This window comes from Pezoporus wallicus, unplaced genomic scaffold (genome assembly GCF_028554395.1).
Source record: "Pezoporus wallicus isolate ANWC-B61680 ecotype Strahan unplaced genomic scaffold, APGP_CSIRO_Pwel_v1 contig_6999, whole genome shotgun sequence".
In the NCBI taxonomy this organism is placed as follows: domain Eukaryota; kingdom Metazoa; phylum Chordata; class Aves; order Psittaciformes; family Psittacidae; genus Pezoporus; species Pezoporus wallicus.
In genome coordinates, this window is record NW_026640180.1 from 878,834 (window position 1) to 900,872 (window position 22,039).

General features: G+C 37.0%; 1 protein-coding gene across 3 annotated transcripts in view; it reads left to right on the forward strand.

The window, feature by feature from the left end:
* The window catches only part of CCSER1 (coiled-coil serine rich protein 1), a 728,863-nt gene that overhangs the window by 195,463 nt on the left and 511,361 nt on the right, over positions 1–22,039 (forward strand). For all 3 annotated transcript variants that reach the window (XM_057417953.1, XM_057417952.1, XM_057417954.1), the window contains exon 6: positions 1,189–1,309. In XM_057417953.1, coding sequence (XP_057273936.1) covers positions 1,189–1,309 — 121 coding nt within the window. The remainder of the gene's footprint in view (positions 1–1,188; positions 1,310–22,039) is intronic.

Here is a 22,039-nt window from a genome sequence, read left to right on the forward strand (position 1 = left end):
TTTGAGTGCTGAGGTTAAAATAGTACAGTTAGTTGTTCTTGACCCAGTCAAGGCAAGATGGATGAAGTTTTATTCCAGTTTTGCTCCTCTTATAAGAGGAGCATAGGCTGTGCAAAAGGTACATCTTCTGTGGGCAATGTGGAGGCATGTGATTGTGGGGTGGAAGGTAGGAAAGTCTTCAGAAAAAAGTTTTCTATTGATAAGTAAATGTGAAAGTTCAATATTCTCAACTTTCACAATCACAATAAATATATGTGCTTGTAAAATAGGTTCTTTCTGGTTTTGAATTGCTGAGAGCTTGTTTTGATTATCCTTGTTTTACAGAATGCTACATCTGTGTTATTGGCTGTGTACGTGCATGTGTACACTATAAAGCAGTTCTCTATGTTATACATATAAAATATCGTGACTTTCTACTTAAAAGATAGGTCACCACATTTCTTATTTATATTTGAAATATACCATAAATGTGTAAGAAGCTACTGTGCTTTGTTCAGCTCTTAATTCCAGCTTTTATTTGGCTCATAAAGGTACTCCTTGGTTATAAAGGAAATCTATACCTTCAGAATCTGTAAGAGTGGTGACTGCTAAGTGCTAAATTCCTAGTGACCCTTGCAATTTAGAATTTAGAATAGATACAACTTTTAAGAAATATAGTTGTCAGGGACTTTTGGGTATTCATTTATTAGTGCTTATTGAGTCAGATGCTCAGCTAAAATACACGATCATTCTTCTAGCTCTGAACATTGTCTAAGTCATCATCCGGCACAGTAATACATAGATAATTTATGTTAACAGAAGTCATGAATCAATATATCATATATCACTCCTAGGCTATTTGGATTTGGCTTTTTTAGATTAAAGTGGGATGTAATGGTTAAAGACAAAAAAATCACTAATCATGTTTTCTCAAGTCTATTTTCTTACAAAATCTGAAATTTTTGAGGTAGTTTTGTCTGAAAACCATAAGGCTCAGACACACTGATGGGCTCAAGCACATCGACATCAGATCAGGTAAAACTTCAGGAAATGTGAAAACCAACAAAATTTTCATTGCAGGTGACCATAGTAAAGTCTGATTAATCTTTTGTATTTTTGTTTTATCACAGTATGACTTGATTATTCTTTAGGCATTTAGAATACAAACTGAGTTCGCTCTTTAACACTGAAACTTTTTTATCATTGCAGTTTGCCGGGAAGACTCATACCAGTCGATAGTCTCATGTGCTGCTGTTGTACTTACCCCTGTAGAGCCAGCAGTGGATACAAGGAAAAAAGAACAGACAATAATGCCTGATGTGTCTAAAAAGTGAGTTATTCAAATAACATTATCTTTTACAAGTGCAGTCTAAACACTAGTCCAGATTATTTCTTGTGGATATGCATATAAACCTCCTTTCTCTTTCATCAGTGGTTGCACAGGCATTTCCAAAAGCAGAAATGAGGCTAGGCTGCTTCTTTTGTTCAGTAGCCTACCTTTTTTCCCAAGCCTTTGGTACTGAGGTACATAGAGGGAATTTGCATTTGTACTCTGATAAATTGACTTTTTAACAGGCTTAAGATTCTGTTTATTATTAGCAAGCTTAAGATGATTCTTTTTATTTCAATAGTCCTTTCATTCTTGCACAGTTTTTCTAGTCAGTAGTTGCTTTTTAGAAAGAATGGAATTCCGAAATGCTCTGCTCATCTGAGATGTTTCAGTATTTTTCAGTGACTATTTTACTCCTGTGATACGAGATTTGATGGCATCTTCAGAAGTGTGGTAGTGGTCTTCCAAGGAAATGATACTTAATTAAATAGACTGTAATTTGGTATCTTGCATTAGGTGAGAACCATGACTACAGCATGCACAGTAGCATTTGTCTTGCAACACCAGGAAGGGTGGTTGTTTCTTAAGAGTTGAATTCTTGGAGAATGAAAGGAACTTTTTTACATTAAACAAAACCATAATGATAGTACTTTATCACAACACAAACTTGAGGTCTCTGCATTTTAAAGTGTGGAAGGTAATTAAGACATAACAATGACATCATTATTGGCCTTACCGTTTATGTTTAGTTTTTGCTTCTCTGGGTATATGCAAATTTAGCTTTGAACTTGTCTATAAAGTCCTGGCTTGCATACCTATTACTGTAAGAAAATGAGAATGTCTCCATAATCCTCCCCTCCCCCCCCCCCAAAAAAAAACACAACCCAGAAAACAAAAAACAAACTCCCAACACCAAAAAAACAAAGCAAACCCCACGGATGGATTATTTTAGATTAGATGTGCTTTTGGTACAGATCTATGGCTTAAATCTGTATCTGACTATGGTGTTTTTTTCAATATGGTGATAAACCCATTTAGTCTACCTGTACTTACAATTTAACACAGTACATTGCCTATCATCTGGGTATTATTACAATGACTTAGTGTTTGAAATACTGTCAGCATCTAATTGTTTCAAAGTTTCTGTCAGATGGCTCTCTGAATGCTAAAGGACTGGAAAGGCAATGGGCTGTGAAATACTGTGCTGAAATCCAGAATAATTTCTGTGGTTCAAACAGCATAGCACACTTACACTTTCTCTAGCACTAAAAGGCAAACCTGAATTGTTGTTTGATTGGATTTTTCCTTTACTATCATCAATTTCAGCATTTCATAATCCTTTATGAATTCAAGGTAAGGAAACTCCTGTATCTGTTTAGCATGTGCTTGAAAGCTGAATGATGCCATCTCCTAGAGTTTTTTTTCCTTCACCTTATTGGTAATAGCAAGTATATTAACCTGCTTTCTGCTGTGCTTGGTTTTTAAATTTTTTTCTTTACATCTTGACAAGTGAGATCTTCTAAGCATATAGACTTAAATAATGCTTGTCTTACGCACATAGAGGTCTCAGAAACGTGCTTTAACCTTTGCTACTCTTCCAATTTTCACATCTAAAAATGAGACTCATGGCTCTGGAATTGTTATGAAATGAAACAAGCTTGTGCTTAAACAGATTAAATATATTAAAACCTCTTCACATGAAACAGAATTTAGTATCTTTAAACCAACATTTCTTACCAGCGTAGTGGAAATTTCCAGCAAGATGTTTCTGCTTAAACTTTTGCATGTTGCTAGAACATCAATAGAGTAAATATTGTAGAAACCTTCAAACTAATTGGAGGGGTGTGAAAGCATACAGCACCAAGAAAATCTCAAGCATAGTGAAACATCATCATACCTTTCACTTCTCTCATTTGACCCTGTGTTTTCTACATTTGTTTTAATGGAATCAAAACAGATCCCAGTTCTTTTATCTAAATATCACAGAAACATAGAATAGTTAGGGTTGGAAAGGCCCTTAAGATCATCTAGTTTCCACCCCCCTGCCATGGGCAGGGACACCTTATGCTAAATCATGTCACCCAAGGCTCTGTCCAGCCTGGCCTTGAACACTGCCAGGGATGGAGCATTCACAACCTCCCTGGGCAACCCATTCCAGTGCCTCACCACCCTGACAGTAAAAAAACTTCTTCCTTATATCTAACCTGAACTTCCCCTGTTTAAGTTTTAACTTGTTACCCCTTGTCCTGTCACTACAGTCTCTAATGAAGAGTCCCTCTCCAGCATCCCTATAGGCCCCCTTCAGATACTGGAAGGCTGCTATGAGGTCTCCACACAGCCTTCTCTTCTCCAGGCTGAACAGCCCCAACTTTCTCAGCCTGTCTTCATACGGGAGGTGCTCCAGTCCCCTGATCATCCTCATGGCCCTTCTCTGGACTTGTTCCAACAGTTCCATGTCCTTTTTACGTTGAGGACACCAGAACTGCACACAATACTGCAAGTGAGGACTCACAAGAGCAGAGTAGAGGGGCAGGATCACCTCCTTCAGCCTGCTGGTCACACTCCTTTTGATGCAGCCCAGGATACGGTTGGCTTTCTGGGCTGCAAGTGCACACTGCAGCCGGCTCATGTTCATTTTCTCATTAACCAACACCCCCAAGTCCTTCTCCGCAGGGCTGCTCTGAATCTCTTCTCTGACCAGCCTGTAGCTGTGCCTGGGATTGCTCCAGCCCAGGTGTAGGACCTTGTCCTTGTCATGGTTAAACTTCATGAGGTTGGCATCAGCCCACCTTACAAGCATGTTGAGGTCCCTCTGGATGGCATTCCTTCCCTCCAGCATACCAACCAAACCACACAGTTTGGTGTCATCGGCAAACTTGCTGAGGGCGCACTCAATCCCACTGTCCATGTCAGTGATAAAGATGTTGAACAAGACTGGTCCCAACACCGATCCCTGAGGGACACCACTCGTTACTGGTCTCCAGCCGGACATTGAGCCATTGACCACAACCCTTTGTGTGCGGCCATCCAGCCACTTCTTTATCCACTGAGTGGTCCATCCATCAAATTGATGTCTCTCCAATTTAGAGACAAGGATGTCGTGTGGGACAGTGTCGAACGCTTTGCACAAGTCCAGGCAGATGACATCAACTGCTCTACCCCTGTCCATCAGTTCTGTAGCCCCATCATAGAAGGCCACCAGATGGGTCAGGCAGGACTTACCCTTAGTGAATCCTTGCTGGCTGTCACCAGCCATCTTGCTGTTTTTTAACAAGGCCTTAGCATGCCTTCCAGGAGAATGTGCTCCAAGATTTTGCCAGGCACAGAGGTGAGACTGACTGCTCTGTAATTCCCCGAGTCATCCTTTTTCCCCTTCTTGAAGATGGGGGTTATATTACGCTTTTTCCAGTCGTCAGGAGCTTCACCTGACTGACATGATTTTTCAGATATGAGGGACAGATATCCAGTTTCATCTGTCTAGAATGTAAACAGCAAGCAAGATAAAGCCCTTGACATGTCCTGATTTCCATTGACTTGAGTGCAGAGTCCATGTATGGGCTGATCTTCACAGGTGAATTATAGTTATTGGTATTTGTAATTATCTCTCTGAAAAATAACATCAGTGCTTTTTTTTGCTTATCTTTGTCTACCTGAATGGTTTTGACTTACATGTCCCAAAGCTGAGCATACCAAAGAGGGCTGAACAGTGGCCAGCCATTGAGGTCTCGTAAAGAGAAGTTGCTGCCTTCAGGTCTTTGGACCGAGCATGTTTAATATAACTAATGGTTTCTAAAATTACATAAGGAAGCAATGTGCAATCCAAACCTGATAAAATGCAAATTAATGATAATAAGATGTTAAACAGTCACAAATAACTAAAAATGTTTATATTGTAAACCACAGTGGAATTATATTCATGATCTTCAGGACACAAAAAGCTGTGAAGCCTGGTTGGTGGTGAGGGAAAGCTTTGAATGTGAATTTGATAATATTTGACTAATGATGTTATTTTGTTTTGGAAAGAAACTGTTTAGTGGCTTTAAATAATGTACTGTATTTGCTTAATATAATTTTGTTATAAGCAGCAAGGAATTGTGCCAGAAGTGGTAGCAGCAAAGCTTAACAACTCTTTGAAGTGTTAGTGTTTAGATGTTATCAGAATTGGAGAAATAAAAGGCCAATTTTTTCTCCTGTATGTTTTCTTGGAAGCTAAATGCGTTTCATCAGGAAACAATTCTTAGTGATATCTAGGTAATTGCTAACTCTTGTGTGCTTGTGCACTGAGGAAAATCTATATCAGTCATTCATCAGGAATGTACTTGGCTGACTTGTGTGATAGCCGCAAAATAAGCAGAGAAGGCTCTGGCCAAGCAAACATAATATATTTAGCAGCCTGGGAGTGACATCCCCATCATAAGAAGCATGAAGGAACCTATTTGGTGAAGCTATAGCACCTTCAAGAGAAAGATGAAGTCCTTGCTTGGTGCTTTGGTCATTTTTCTATAGTGTCTTGAAGGCTGGTAGAGTACAAAACAGGTTTGCTGCTCTTCTATAAGTATGCATTTTGGAATGGAGGAACTTATTTTATAGGAGAACAATGCACAAGACTTGTTTTCTGCACTTGGCAAAGCACTGTGATTCTAAATGTAGTGATTCTATGAAAGCATGCTTTCGGGCGGCAAGAGCAAGAGCACCCCTTTGTAGCTTTTGTCCTTTGCACAACAGACTGTGATGCAGAGAAATACATAGTCTGAATGTCAGTATAAGGTCAGGAGCAAAAACAAGAAATGTGAGCTCTACCTCCACTTTTTCTAGGATGTTGTGTTAACTTTGTTATATTTTGTAGAAATATAAGACTTAACATGATGCTGTCTTAACAGTTCAAGTTATAAAGGCCTCTTTCTGTTGCTGTACCGATAAATCAGTTGTTCTCAAAGGTGCTCAGATGCTAAACCAATTCGAACATTTTGAGCAATGTATTCTGCTTGCATAGACCTAATTTTAGTTCTTCCTATCTGATTTCAAATATAAATTAATTAGCTGCCAGGACAGAGCAATTATATGAGGAATCCTCCTTTTCCTTTCAAGTTCTTTGCAAGGAAGCATGGGAAAGGAGACATAGTCCAGGGAGCTGGATGTTATTCTTTGAAACAACTTCGCTTCAGGTTCTCTAGCCAAATAATCAGCTGAAAGCTCAGACTACAAAAGGCATTGTGGAAAAAGAACTTTCTCAGAAACACGTCTCTGAGCAGACAATGTTCTGCTGCTGTGTGATGTTGATATGAAAACACTGAAAACCATTCATGTGCTACTAGTGCTTGGAAGAAATATAGTGAATTCAGATGCATAATTTTTAATTTATGTGATGTAAAATTAGTCAGGTGCCTAGGTACTTCATCTGATTGTTATCTTTGAATCTGACTGCCCTGCAGTTCAGCCTAATGGTGGCAACATGCAGCCCTCTGAGCTGGCCAATTTAAAGCTGGTTTGTGCATTTCTACTGCAGCTGCCGTCATGTTTCTGACTTTGATTATTTTATTTTAAGGTATTACTTGCCTCTTAATCGTTTTTGGAGAGCTACAGAGCTTGTTATGTCATGAAGCAGACACAGTAATTTGGCAACTGTTTTCCATGTCAGAAATATTTTCCTGAGCTTTAAGGGAGATTTCCAGATGGAGATCCTAGATAAAAGATATGACAATGGGTAATGATTTTAAACTAAAATAGGGTAATTCAGACTAGATAGAAGGAAGAAATTTTTTATGATGATGGTGGGGAAACACTGGAACAGGTTGCCCAGGAATGTGGTAGGTAACCCGTACCTAGAAACATTCAAGGTCAGGTTGAACAGAGTTGTGAGCAAACAGACCTAGTAGAAGATGCGTCATCAGGATGTTTAGACTAGGTGATCTTTAAAGGTCCCTTCCAACACAATGATTCTAAAAACTACAGCTTTTACAGTTGTTCAGACTTTTAAGAATTGAACCAGATTTTTGTGCTGAAAAATGCATGAATGCACCTATGTAATGAGGGTTTTCAACATTCTGACTGTGCCAACACTGTTTAAATTGTACCTTGCAACTGTGATTACCTGAGCAAGATTCTTATGCATGACCTCAAATATATGAGAAGGCTCCTTGGAGTCACAGTGACTAGCCTGCGTGCTTACTGATGGGAAACACGGTGTTAAGTGGGAGTATTATAGCTTTAATGCCATTCTGTACTGCACTTACTGTTTAGTACAGATACTCAGTTTGGCATCCAGGAAGGTGTTGGTGCATATATATCCTGTATTTGCTAGCTGCAGTGCGTATATTCCAAAATTTAGGATTTTTTTTTTCTTTTTTAAACTCTGACATCTTCAAGTTGTAAAAATGTACTTGATACATCTGAAGACACTGGTTGTCCTTCTAGACTCTTGCAGACTTGCCTAATTCCATTGAAAAGGAATTAAAGCCAAGCTGATTAGGTATGTTACTTTTCACTTATTTCAGTTACAGATTTTCTTCTTTTTATCTCTCTCCCTCTTTTTTTTTTTTTCTTTTTTTCTTTTTCCTGTATTTTGATAAATCTCAGTGAAGAAATTAGATTTTTTTTTTTTTTTTCCCTTGGGGCAAGAGTGGTGGTATTTTACATCTTTGATTTTTAATTCTCCTTAGTGGTGACATGAAGCATGTTCTCTAATACAGCCAGGTTGTCAGGCAGTGGTACCCCACTGCAAGAACTGTATCTGCTTTGACAGTCTATTCAATAAAACATGTTTTGATAATGTGAAAAATGAAGGCTTTTCAGACTCGTTTGGATAGCCTGATAAAAGATGATTGAGTTGTTTCAGTTTCCTGAATAATTGGCATGATGCAGTATGAAAACGCGTGTCACTCTCTGGGTAATAGGGAGAGTAGACAGATGCCCAGCATTGCTGTGGAATGACTTTGGTTTGAAAGCTGTGGTTCCAGCCTAACTGAAAAGACACATCAGCTGAATTACGGAGTACTTCCCACCGTAACATTTTAGTGATAGATAAGAGGTTAGTGAGGTAGAATTTATATCCATTTCTTTAAATCAGGTACTTTGAGTAAATAGAAGCAATATGCTTATGCTGTCAGTGGTCAAATGCACCATTAAAATTTCTTCTTGGACTAGTATGAATCATATATGTTTCTGCAGGGGCCAAGTACATTTCCATAATTGCTCGACACACATGAATACTGGAGGTCATCCTCAGGGAACAGCTAGGCCTGAGTCTCCTGAGGGCGCAGCCAGAACAGTGGGGCATGCACATGTAGGTTCAGGTCCTGCACTTGCCCTCCACAGGCTAAGTCCTCTGCTTCGTTGCACCATGTCTGCTCCCAGCACCCCTGAGGAGCACCGCTGTGCCTCCTTCTGGCCTGCTCATGCTCCCTGTGGGACCCCGCGGCCCTCCTCCTTTATGGTCCTTTGCCAATGGGTTTGTGGCTCTTTCTCTGTGTAGATTTAGGGATGGCTAAACCATACTGATGTATCTTATGTGTTAGGAGATTCTGGTGTGCTGTCCCAGTCCATGGAGTTTAGACATGAGTACTGCCTGTCTCTCAATGAACAGGACAAATGCAGTTTTTACTGGTGGGGGGCGTGACTTATCTTTTTTGTGACATGACACCTGAAAAGCCTGGAAACCAAAGTAAAAGTCTTTGGGAAGGTAATTTCCAAAATACAGTAGGATGTTTGATTTGCTTTAGACCTTAGTGAACTAATGGGTTTTCCATGTTAGATATGCCTATGCTTAACTAGGGTATATAAAAGTCTTCTGAAGAAACATGGCATGAACCGAATATGTCTTAGTAATAGATGTCAGTTTCCTTTGATAAAGTTGCACTTGATAAAACAAAGATGGCTTTATGTTTGAAATATATTTTCTGCTTAGTTTTTGAATCTTTATTCTTTGTATTTGCAAGGATAGCCTATAAAACATAACTGGCTATCTCTAAAAAGAATAAATGGCAAAGAATTAATAAATGCGCTAAACATAATCAGGGTAACAACAAATTAGCTCTTTGTTTAAAAGCCACTAGTAAGCTCTTACATTTGATAAAAAGCTCATTTTTTATTATTCTGATTCCCTGTCCCTCTGCAATCAAATGGAGAAAAACCAGACTGTAGCCCATGGCCATAGCAATTCCATGGTTTCTTTGTACATCCTGTATTGCTTTTTTCATGTAATAGAAAAATGAGTTATTTCATGTCTTCTCTGAAATGGTTCCCATTTCAGAAAATAGGAAAAAAATAGTATTTACAATTCTTTATTGTTTGCTGTCCCCTAACCCTAACTAGTTGAAACTCCTACTTGACATTGTGTGTCTAAGCTACTCAAATTGGTAACCTATTTCTGCTTGCTTTGAGGTAAAACAAAACAGTAAACCAGACTGATGTTTCTATTTTTTTTCCTTATGCCCACTTTGAAAATTAGAATGATTTTGCACAAACAATTATAAAATAACAGTTGTTTACCCTGGAAAGTGAATATGGAAGAAACTTTCTATCTGTTTATAGAACCGGGGTGTCATCAGTTCTCATGTTCCTTCTCAGTCATGGCAAGCAGCAATTTATAGGGAAGATTGACAGGAAAACAATCTGCATAAATGTTTTAAATATCTTGGGCAGTTGTCTGCAACCAAAGGATTAAGAAGTTCTCTACAGCTTCATGTGATCTTTAGTTGCAAATGTTTAATAAGCTGTCTTTTGAGAGCCACTAATTGATTGTAATTACAGTACTTAATATTTTCAATAGTTTGAAATTCAACTCCTGTTTTTTCCTGTGTGGTGGTGAATAAGGCAGGAGGCAGAGGAATCTGTGGAGGAAGGGTGTTATCTAGCTTTTATCTATAGAACTTCCTTTGCAAATATGGTCATTGTTTGGAGTGCTTCCTCTTCAGCTCTGTGAATAGACTTAGTTTCTAATGAACAGTCGTTTCAGTCATTGCCCTTAAAGTATTACTAATGTGACTTAACTTCATGAAAAGATATAGGGGCAGAATGTTAAGCAAGGTGCCTAATGAGGTCACTTCAAGTCAAAGCATGGAGGATTAAGAAGACTGGCATTTCCAAGTTGAGATAATTGTTTTAATTCAAAAGTCTCCTGCACTATGTCATCATGTAGCTAAACTTTATTAATAAAAGAAAATTCAGGAAAAAAATGTGTAGGAATAATACAGCTTTGCTGAAAGTGATGTGTCTGAGCTTCAGATGGTGAAAATTCATATAGAACTTTGGAGTCAAAATAGTTGTTGCAATTTACATTGGTACAGAGCATGACCAAAGTGGATTTAAAGCATTGAACTGTACAAACTAAGGACAATGTAATTATAGTCACCTGGAATACAAATTTCCCCTGCTTCAGAAGCAAGCAATAGACAACATAACTGCATCAATGATTACAATTTAACTAGACCCGAAGTCATTATGAGAAAAACATTGTCACCACATCCCAGTTACATTTACAAAATGGCTCTGGTTTAGCCTGAAGCAATAATAAAAGATCACTTTGTTCCATTCACATCCCTAAACTTATATACCTTTATGATATCCTAAAATCATTCTGGTTTTGGTCTTCAGAGTAAGATTATCCATTTATTTATCTGACCTGAGACCATTTTTTTTTATTCCTAAATTAAATTCAAATCAGCAAATCCCCATAGAATCATAGAATATTTAGGATTGGAAAGGACCTTAAGATCATCTAGTTCCAGCCCCTCTGCCATGGGCAGAGATGCCTCACCCTAGACCTAGACCATATCACCCAAGGCTCTGTCCAGCCTGGCCTTGAATACTGCCAGAGATGGAGCATTTAGCATGCATTCATCCTTCTTTTTTTGTTCTCTGTGAATCATTATGTTCTCCAGTGGATGCTTCTGCAATAGTGGAAGCTTTTGTCATCTGATTTCTTCATCCTTCACTTCCAGATATTTTCCCCAAAGAAATGCATGAAGATAAGTAGTTTTGTAGTATTTAATTAGAGATCTCATTTGAAAAGGTGCTGCTTGTCTTCCAGATAGATATATAAAGGCAGATTATTTAAGATACGTTTGGTTCAAGAGCAGAATTTTATCCTCTGTGTACTGTGGTGTCTAGAAGTTTCTGCTTAATTTATATTACTGAGAAGTGTGAGTCAGACCACCAATATCAACCAAATCCCAAAGTGGCAGCAAGTAAGAACTCGTCTAAGCTAATGGTCTTGAGTAATCATTGCAAAATACTCTTGGCATATACATTGTAATTAGAGCAATGAACCATAAGACACAGTTATGACTAGATAGAATATTTGTTTGAATTTGAATTTTGTGCTGAATTTTTTATTGTGTGTTGAAATGGGAACGATTGAATCTATACTGAGACTCCTTAAACTCTGGTGCAAGTCTAAAAGGAGATAATAGCAGAAGTAAGTAAAATCTCACCTGGTTCCTTGACAAGAATGATTACTGTAGGCAATATAGACAGAGGTGTTTGGGAGGTTCTAGGATGCTGAGCCACTAAATGGGATTAGACAATTAAATATCATTATTTTATCTGGAGATCCACATCTGAAGAATTGCTGTTTTAAATTGTAGCATTAGTCGCTTACAAGGTTCGTTACTCTAACGATATTATGGTGTTTTCCATTATCCAGTGTGACATCTGCCTAGCCCTGTAGAGCCCACCCATTGTCCACTGGGATGACTGTGTAAAGCCACTCAGTCATAATGTCTTTCTGAACCATGGTTACAGTTGGGCATGTGGAAAATGACTCACTGATTTACCTGGGATTTAAAAACAATGAAAAAGAAAAGTTCCCCATGGAGCCTAAACTCATGTCTAACACAGACACTCAGAACAAGCATTGTTACTCCCTCAGTTTCATGTATTAAAGAAGATCTAAAGTTTTCATTTAGCATTTATTATTTAGCATTTATTCAAGGAGCGGCACAATGAAACCTCAAAAGAAATGCTGTGATCTTGCTGTATGGTCTTTTGACTAATTTTTAAAAAGCCATTTTTGTGATAGTCTGAGTTCATATGCACTTATGTTGTATAGTGGTTGTTAAGTTTGTGTTTCAGTAATCCATTCTGTATCATACTGTGGCGATTTGGAAGACAATGTTAGATCCTATTGTTAACCTTGGTGCCAGGTTTTGCCTAATGACAATTTACAGTCGCTTTGAGGCTTCACTGTAAGAACATACTTTTAAAATATAGAACAGAGAGCTTTGGGAGAAAGACTGTTTTGCTCAGATGGGGAAACAGAGAGAAGTGCCAGCTGTGCCCATTTATTCCTTTTACTTGTATGCTAATATGTCCAAAATTTTAAAAGGATACAGAAGTCACAGTGCTGTAAAACTAAGGCAAAAAATATTTGTTGAAGTTGACTTCTTTTACTCAAGCTTGCACAAAATGAAGTGCTTAGTCTTAGGTAACCATGCCAGAAACAGAATTATACTTTCTGGTATGTAAAAACGTCGGCTCTTCCTAAACTGTAATTAAAGTTCTGTTATGAGCCATAGTCAGTGGTTGTATTTTATCATCTCACGAGGAAATGAAGGCGGGTTTGGGTCTGTACTTTTGTGTAGCAGAAACATCAGGCTGCGATAGCATTCTCTAAATGCTAAAGAGGCAGGGAGTGGTGGTGGTAGAGAAGGGACCAGGGGATAATTTGGTTTGTAATTTAGAAGACTGTGGTGTTTGTATTAAAGTACAACCTCAGTTCCTACAAATTGGATTTCAAAGCATAATTGCAGCTCAAATATAAAAAATTAATCAACTATGTTATTACTTGTGAACAATTAAAGCATCATAAAATGGAAAACAAATATGAAGGAAATATGCTTGTACATGTAATGCTAGGATTGCGAAGCACTTAATTTGGTTAGACAAATGCGTTGTAGATTAAAACTAGAAAAAACAGATCAAGTACGTAGCACAGATTTATTTGCTTCACTTTCACAGTAATTTAATCATATCTCTGAAGCATAACAAAGAACAGCATTTCTTGGTAATTTCTTACTGTCACTGGAAGGTGGGGGAAAGAACGAGTGCCAGGGGACAACTACATAGATTTGCATTTATGATTGCATGGATTAGCTATAGGGCTGTGTTACGCTGTTTTATAGCTCCTGTATGCTTCTGGTGAAAACATAATCAGGTGTTCTTTTTAATCTGATCAGTGAAAAACCATATTGATGTGATGGTGCTGTTATTGGTTTTATTGAGGGGTTTTCTAAACTATATTTTGCAGAATGTTCATAAAAAATGTGGCTGTATTAGAGTTAACATTGTTAGAAAATCTACTAGAGTCCTGTTATCATGACTTAAATAGGAATACCGTTGAAGGAAACTACGTTCAATCAGCCTGCTGCTTAAAAATACAGAAAGTGCTTCAAGTGCTTCAAGTTGAGATATTACCTGCATCCTAGAGGGAATGAGTTATGTGAAAAAAAATATATGTACCTGCATGCTATTTTTTCCTTGCCATCAGTGGGATTTCACTCTCTATTTGCAAAACTACATGAAGGGATGCTCCAGAAGTACACATAATTTAAATCTTAGTATATCTAAGATCAAGATTTGCTCTGTTTTGCAGAGTGAAAAAGAGGTATTATTGCTCTTTTCTTCTCTTCCCACTCCTGCCTTTTTCCAGTCAATACAGTGGCTGTGTCACCCACCATATGGGAGACATAAGACACCTACAGCACAGGAAAAAAACTAAGCTGGGAAATGGGGAGGTAGGAAGCAGAGGAGATAAAAGTTAAAGGACACTGCAACAACACATTAAGAAACATGCAGCTTCAGTGCAGCTGGATTGAGACATAAGTTTGCAATTATATTGCAATAAAGTTAAGCTGTAAAGAAAAAATACTGTACCAAGCAACAGTGATTTAAAATAGCTGAATGCTGCAAAAATTATCCATACACTTATGAAGTAAGTACAAATACAAATTGTTTGCCCTGTGCTCCAGGAGCAGGGTTAAACTCTGTTAGACTAAGGTGATTGACTGGCCAAGCTGCTTTTTATCAGTAGTAGCCACCATGTAAAAAGTTCGCTGATGTTTGTGAAGAAAAAATATTTTTTGTTTTTCTTTTCCTGTGCCATACTCCAAGGATTTCATGTGATTCCTGCACCAGGTTGATTTACTATGCGGTGGATATGGTACGAAGTTACTCCCAATTGTTTTGACTACAAATTGTTTTGCGTTTGGTATTTTAATCCTCTCTTTCTCATTACACAATGGGCTAGTATATAGCTTTTGTTGCACATGAAAAATATTTGCTGCTGATACATTGATTAAATATGTGATAGCATGTACTGCAAATATATCCATCTATTTAGATTTAGAGCTTCCATCAGAGCAGCCCACAATGCCAGCTTGTGTACAGCTTTAATAAACGTCTCCAAAAAAGAGAAACAGAGAAAGAAAAAGAGGCCAGTGCTGGGATTTTAACTGTAAGGTGGCTTTTCAGAAGCATGTATATATACACCAAAGTATGACATAGATTACAATTTGGAGATCTGTCCCTTTTTTGCTCTTATATCAGCTGTTTCACATATGTTCATCAAATCCCCCAGATCCCTGGAGTATTCCAGTGATGAGCAAGTCAAGAAGTAGTAGGAAAATATGGATAAGAGCTATTGGGGAAAAATCTAGGGAAGCACAAGCAGGGGGAAAAGAGGGGTAGGACTGAGGTAAGCTTTCCCATGTTTTAATCAGTCATGCTTATAACCTATACTCTTGGTAAAACTCTATTTATCTGTTGTTTGCTTATATAGAAAACCTATAGGCTATTCACCCAAAAGCAAGCTAATGTTTTTCTAACTTATACTGACTTACTCCTCTATCCCCAGCCATTTATTCAAAATTTTTAATATTGATTTTTCAGGAGTATTTCAGTCCCACTCCCAATTATCCTTTTATTATCCCCTTTTGTATGAAATACATTTTTCTATAGAATTTTAGTGCCCAGGTTTCTATTTGGGAAGATACTGAGTTGAGAAGGACTTAACCTCTCCTGGTGGCAGCAGGTGCAGAGGTGATAGAAACCTCAAATCAGAGCCACAGAGTTTAAAGGCAGAACAAAAGGAAGAGAAGTCGTTTTTGGAAAATGACCCAAGTTGTAAGACGATGCCAAGTTATTTTGCCCTACAATTCCCCCCCTATTAATGGGGCTGTATTTTGAGCCTTATTATTGTTACCCCATTTTAATCTTAATCTGATTTTGTAATCTTATTTTTCTATTCCTTATCTGGACCCGAATAAATAGAAGTGGCTGATTATTTTTGACTGGAAAATTTTAAATGCTCTAGATAAACATATTCAGAGATACAGTCTAGATAAACATTGTTATATCAATTATTTATTTTCAATTGTGATAAAACATGTTAAGGTACTCTAAAACGTGCTATGTACTTCCATGGGTAAATAAGAACCTCTTCATTTTCTTGTTCAAGGAATAGTGCACTATAATGGATGAGCTAGAAAATAGCATTTATGGGTCGATGAAAAAGCACAGGTGTTCAGAAGTAAAATTACTATTTTACTTTCTAAATCCTATGCTGGTGCTGTGGGAGCAAATGTACCTTAAAAGAGCATATATTTTACTTTAATATCAGATGGACTTGGAGTAATTCAAGTAATTGTGTAATAATGAATATTATGTAATTGTTTTCAAATTCTCAACTCTTCAACTGTGCTGCAGTTTAAAGTTATACCTTGCCATTGATATTCAGAGAATGCGGTACTGATACAGAACAGATTATTTGCTTTAAGAAAGTTTAAGTAGGCAAATAATCATTCTTCATTTAGTCTTCCAGAAAACACTTCTGTTTTTCAAAGATGTCACCTAAAACCAGGAATACATTTTTGAGAGCTTGGAATTCAGTCCAAGTATGTTACAAGAATTAATCACAAAGCAGAGCCATAGTTCAGAAAGAAGTCATATCCCCATTCAGGTATGGAGTTTTGACATGAGCTCTAGCAAGGCTTGTTTATCCTCCTATTTAAAGTCAAAATGACTAAAAATCACCTGTTCAAAATAAGTTTTAATGGTTCCAGCTTTGTCCTATCTACATGCTTACTGCTGATACTTTTTTTTTAATGTGATACTACATAATAAAATACACTAAATGCTTTAAATTCCCAATTATTGAAATATTTTGAATTTGTAGTGAATGCCTCATAAACTTCAGGGAATCCTTAATTTAGATAGCAATAGAACATGCTGACTCCAACTCAATAATAGATTATACTTAAAAAGGCAACAATTAAATACATAGAATAGGTTTGGTTACTATGGGAACAGTTAAGGTTTTTCAGCATTACAAACAGTGTGTATACAAGGGAAATTATGTTCTTCTGAGTCAAAGAAGCTGTGAAAGCTTCCCAAGGAAAAGACTAGATAATATGAAATAGTTGAAGCAAAAGCTTTCATGTATCTCTCTACAATATGTCAATGGTTTTGTGTTCCCTCTTCCTGCTTCCCCCCCATTTTTCTGCCACTAATTTTTGGAGTTAGAAATTTTGAGTTGTGTAGCAAAACGTGCTTTGCAAATAGGATTAGTGGTTGAGAGCAATGTGGATGAGTTATTTTATTTCTGGGGCCATTTACAAGAGAGATAATCCTATCTCATAAATCTTACTTAGATCAGGGCATCTGTACTATAGCTTCACACTTTCTTTTGCATAGTTTTTTCTTTATTCTCTTAACCTTGAAGTAGTAAATGCACAATCTAGATGAGGAAGAAGTTAAGAAAATTGTCAGTGCTTTATTTCCTGAAAGCTTGAGTCCTTTCAAATAGGATTGCACAGTCACATTATGCATGTTATACTTAACATTATTGCTAAATATTTGTATCTCAGCTTTTATGTTTGTCAAGAGAAGGAATGTTAGACAGGTCGAATACTTAATAACATCAAGTTTGAAGTAGAACAAATACTAAATAAAAGCATTTAAAGTATCTTCTATACTTAATCTAAAGCAAGAGGAGAGGTTTTATATATCTGTTGAGGAAACTTTAAAAGCTTAACCATCAGGTATGCTCAGTCCTGTACTAAAACTGTCACAGTCTTCAAGAGCTGGGAACACTTGAAATTTGGTTCCTTGGAGTAAAGGAAACTGTAGCTGAAGCCAATAAGCACACTTGATTTCTTGGTATGACAATGAATTTAAAAAGGAGAATGTTATTTGATTGCCTCTGAAAGAAATAAACTGCCCTAAAAATGTATTATCACCTATTATTTAAATATATATTAAACAATACCGTGTTATTTCCGTGTGTCTCTTTCAAACTTCAGAAATGGGAATGTGTTGATGGTGAACTACAACCCAGCAGTGTAAACTCTGCTAAATGTCATCTAATTTTCTGTGCTTATTATAAAGCAAGATAACAACCTTTTGATGCAAAGTACCATACAACTTGCTATTTTTAGTACTGAAGTAAGAGTATGGTACATTGATAAATACATGTTAAGGGGCACTAAGGCCCCTATGACTTTTTTTTTGTTTTGGATATAATATTTACTATGAGATTGATATAAAGCATTTTTCATAATTGTATATGAGAAAAGACTGTATTGCTGTGGAAAATGATTCTCTGTCATTACTGAGAGACCCAGGATTGACATATGCATGTGCAATCATGATTGAGGGGGATGTATCTAGATTCGTACTGGTTTTTGCTTGTTTGGGACCTTTACTGTGCCTGTATATGCAGTTCCTGTTCTCTTACATCTCACCTTTAGAAAGTGAGGAAGTGGAGGAGCCATAGTGTTATAAACTAAAACTTTATAAACAGTATCTTGCAGTCACAGTGTTATAGATTGAAATTTTCTGGATCTTTTTTTTTTATTATTATTTCAGGCAAAGAAAACACATTTTTTAGAACTGATTTTTCACTTTCACCCACATTCATATGTTTAGATCATTTAATAACCTTACATTTCTCAGTCCAACTCCAAATTTATGTCATCAGTGAACAAATAGAAAGCCACTAGGGTGAGATAATGCTGGGTACAATTAAGCTTTGTGGCCTTCTCAACTTCTCAAATACTCATTGACCTTGGCATCCTCCTCCAGGGGAAGGAGGATTTGCTGGCTGTGAAGCTAGTAACTTGTACTACGGGTGGTTTTGTGCTGATCTTTGTTAGTAGTCCTCTGCAAAATTCCAGCTGAGCACCACTTCAGAGGCCATACGCTCCACACCTTTAGCTGCTTTTTATGTGCTGACTATTATGTGCTGCTTCATTACCAAGCTGAGCCTGTTCAAAGCCATATTGAAAAGCTGATGAAATTGCCTTTAATGGGAATTGAGACAAGCCTGTTGTGCTGCCTGCAGACAAATTACTAAGAGAACTGAAATGAGCTTAGGGCTCAGCATTATCTGTTTGAAATATTTTCTTGTCTGAGCCCTGTTTCCCATCATCTAGCCTGGAAGTATCACTGATAGGGAGCAGAGTGGTGAGTACAGGCACTGCAGCCCATCTGTGCCACAGTCCGTGCATGGCTGTGAGGAATGGGCACTGAGGTACTTTCTCCATCAGGAGAATAGCTTTTGTAGCACTGACAGAACGCAAGGGCTGTTTTTCTTTGCTTCTCAACAGCTGCTTCAAAGATGACCTCAGAACATGTCAAAAAAAACAGTAATAAAAGACAGACAGGAAGTCTAGCTTTAGACAGGCAAAGATAATGAGTACTGTTTTATAGATTGCTTTCCTCAGAGAGAAAGCTAACTCAGGCTTAGCCATGGCTAAGGCTTCATAAATGGAGTTACAGGTACTCCAGTGATTTTAGGCAGTCAGTATATCATAAAATGATTAGTTTCTTTTTGATGAAGTAAAAGCAGCCTTGCATCCTTTATTATTATAGATGGCATTGGCCTGATTTATGACATTTACCTGTTTTCTTAAAAAACCTTTGCAAAGTAAGTAAAGGGCAAAACAAATATTTTAGAAAGCTTACTTCTGTGCACTGGTTTTGCTAGCGGTGTTTATAGAGGAAGCATGGTTCTGTGAGAAGTCTTGTAGAGTTGTTTGATTGGACCAGGTAATTCTAATATTTTTTAACCTTGTCTTAAAAGTTGTTTTTTTCATACATGTGCTTGTGCGATAGAGTTACTTTTCTATGCTGCAGATAGCTTAAAGTCAGCCTGTCTTAGGTGAAGGAAGCAATTTTCCTTATTTCTGAACTAATTTTCCGTTGACCCTGAATACTGTCTAAAATATTTTCCAAATGAATCTTTCTTATTTTATATACTGAAGTAAAGTCAGTAGTAAATAGTCAACTAGGAGCAGACATTATAAATGAGTTTACTTAATAACACAACAGACTTTTCTGTGATCATCTTCAAACCAGTAGCTACTTGAGGCTGGCAAAATTTCAAATCTGTTAGGGAGTAGATATAAGCTATGTATCTTTGAGTGTCTTTAACTGACCATATACGAGGCTTATAAGGGTCAGTTTTGTTGCCTACATTTTCTTTACACCAGGATAAAGCCAGAATTATGACACAGGCTTAGGGAGCTCTTGATAATGCAGAAAGAATTCCATCTACTCATTTGCTGCATTTTCACTGGGGAGAAATACTTCACCCAAAATGAAATGCCTGTGCCATCCACATTGGATTCCTGTGTACCTTGCCAATAAATCAGGCTGTCCAAGGCATTGCTTATCCTCAGAGGTGTCTTGTCTTTTAGCAGTGCAGCTGCAGAGATATTTCTTGAAGAATTAATATATGCAACTATGTGTTTTAAGTGTCAGTGGTTCAATGCAATGCCATGAAAGGAAACCTAAAGTAGCTTCCTTGGACTCTAGAAACAATTAACTTAGTACTTTCTTGTTCATTTGTTAGTTTTACTGAAAAATTGAGTATTTTAGCTTGAATGGAATGCTACCTAAATTGATTTGAGTATGTCAGCATATCATTGTTGGTATAATAGTTACATACTACCAACTAGATACCTGGAATAGACAGCAGATTAAATATTTTTAAGAATTTTTTTGGTTGATACAGTTGATCAGTGTTTGAGGTGCTTTTATCCGGTATGATCTAAATTTTTTATTTTTTTCCTTTATTTTGTAGCCCTATTTTTGTAGATTCTTCAGTGATGTTGGAGGGAAAGAACTTGATGTTTTAAATCTATTATACTGATTAATGTATCATGTAAATGTTCTTCATTGTTGATGGTGAATGGAAGAACATGCTAATTTGTTCAGTCATCGTGATTTCATTACAAGAGGGGCTAGCTGTAGATCATTTTGATAGAGCTGCTATGTTTTGTGAGCTATCTAATCTTGAATCTGTGGTTGCTTACGTTAGGACATCCTTTTGTAACAGGCATGTTTATTTTGTGGTCAGGACTGCTGCTGAAAAAAGGCATTTCAGCCCTGTCTGTCATATGAATGCTGATGAGCAGAAAGCAGGTTTCTTGTCTTACTGTCTACTCCACCAGGTTTCTTGAGGTTATGAATCCCATTGTATATTGATGACACAGGGATAAACTTGTTCATTCTAGCACACCTTTGAAAAATTAATGTCTGTTCTAAAGATCTGTCACCTTGGATGCATTCTGGTGCCTATATGAGCACATCACATCACATATTGGTCAAAGGCTGTATTTAGGTTTTTTTTTTTGTAAATTTAGTTCACATGGCTTTATCCATCTGCCACAGCAAAAATAAAGAAAAACTTTGTGTCAGCCAGAATTTGTAGGGCAACTTTGATTGAAGATCTTGCCTATCCTGAGGTTGCCACTTTCTCCAAATAGTGATGAATTAAGGTAGTTAAAAGTAGGAACTTTAAACCGTGAGTTATATAGCTAGAGAAGGATAAAATGTGGCAGCTGTTATACTGTCTTCAAAAGACTAATTACAATCTCCCTTCCCATTTCTTATATTAACGCAAATACAGTGGTAAAGCCGTTGAACAGTTGAGTTTTGCTTTGTAGACTCTAATTTCCTGATGTTAAAAGGTCTTTGTATTTAATGATAAAATGACGGATGCTGCATTAAGCTGAGTGGTTTTGCCCAGTAGTTTGTACTGCCCAAGAGGAGTGCTGCTGCTCTGACTTCCAAAAACTAGGAGAGAACAAATGTTCTTATACATATATATGCTTATAAAATAGGGGGCTTTAGCATGTATAAATAAAACCTTTTGAAATCAAATAGCATTGAAATTTGACTCCCATGTTGGAAATTAATTGTGTTGTGTGTTTTTGTTTTTAGTTTGGTTCCTTCCCCTTTTTGCCCCTGAAAATACAATGGCTTTGTGAATTAGAACATTAAAAAGTCAACAAAGTTCATAAGAGTCAGTTGGATTCATATAGCTTTGGTGCTCAAATTCCCCCTGAAAAGTAAGAAAAAAGATATAAAAGATTTGAAAATGCTCTTTTGTATTACTCCCAACTCTGTTTGAAAGTCGCAGATCTTCATAGATTGAGTTTTGCAGAAATTGTAATTTACCATAAATGCGCTTCTATCTGGAGTCTGAAAGTGTCATAATGGAGTTGATCTATTTTAATAATTCAACTGTGGTGCTATGAATATCCACATATTTATTCAAATTTAAGCAAATGACTGGTCCATTGAAATTAAAGCCTGTACATAAGTCTTTGCAAGCTTGTGCTATTTTATCCAGTGTCCTTTCATTCAGTAAAGCAAACTGGATGATATATGTCTGTGAAATGTAAATATAAGTACTTTTGAATAGCAATAATTAAAGAACTTTAAGAAAAT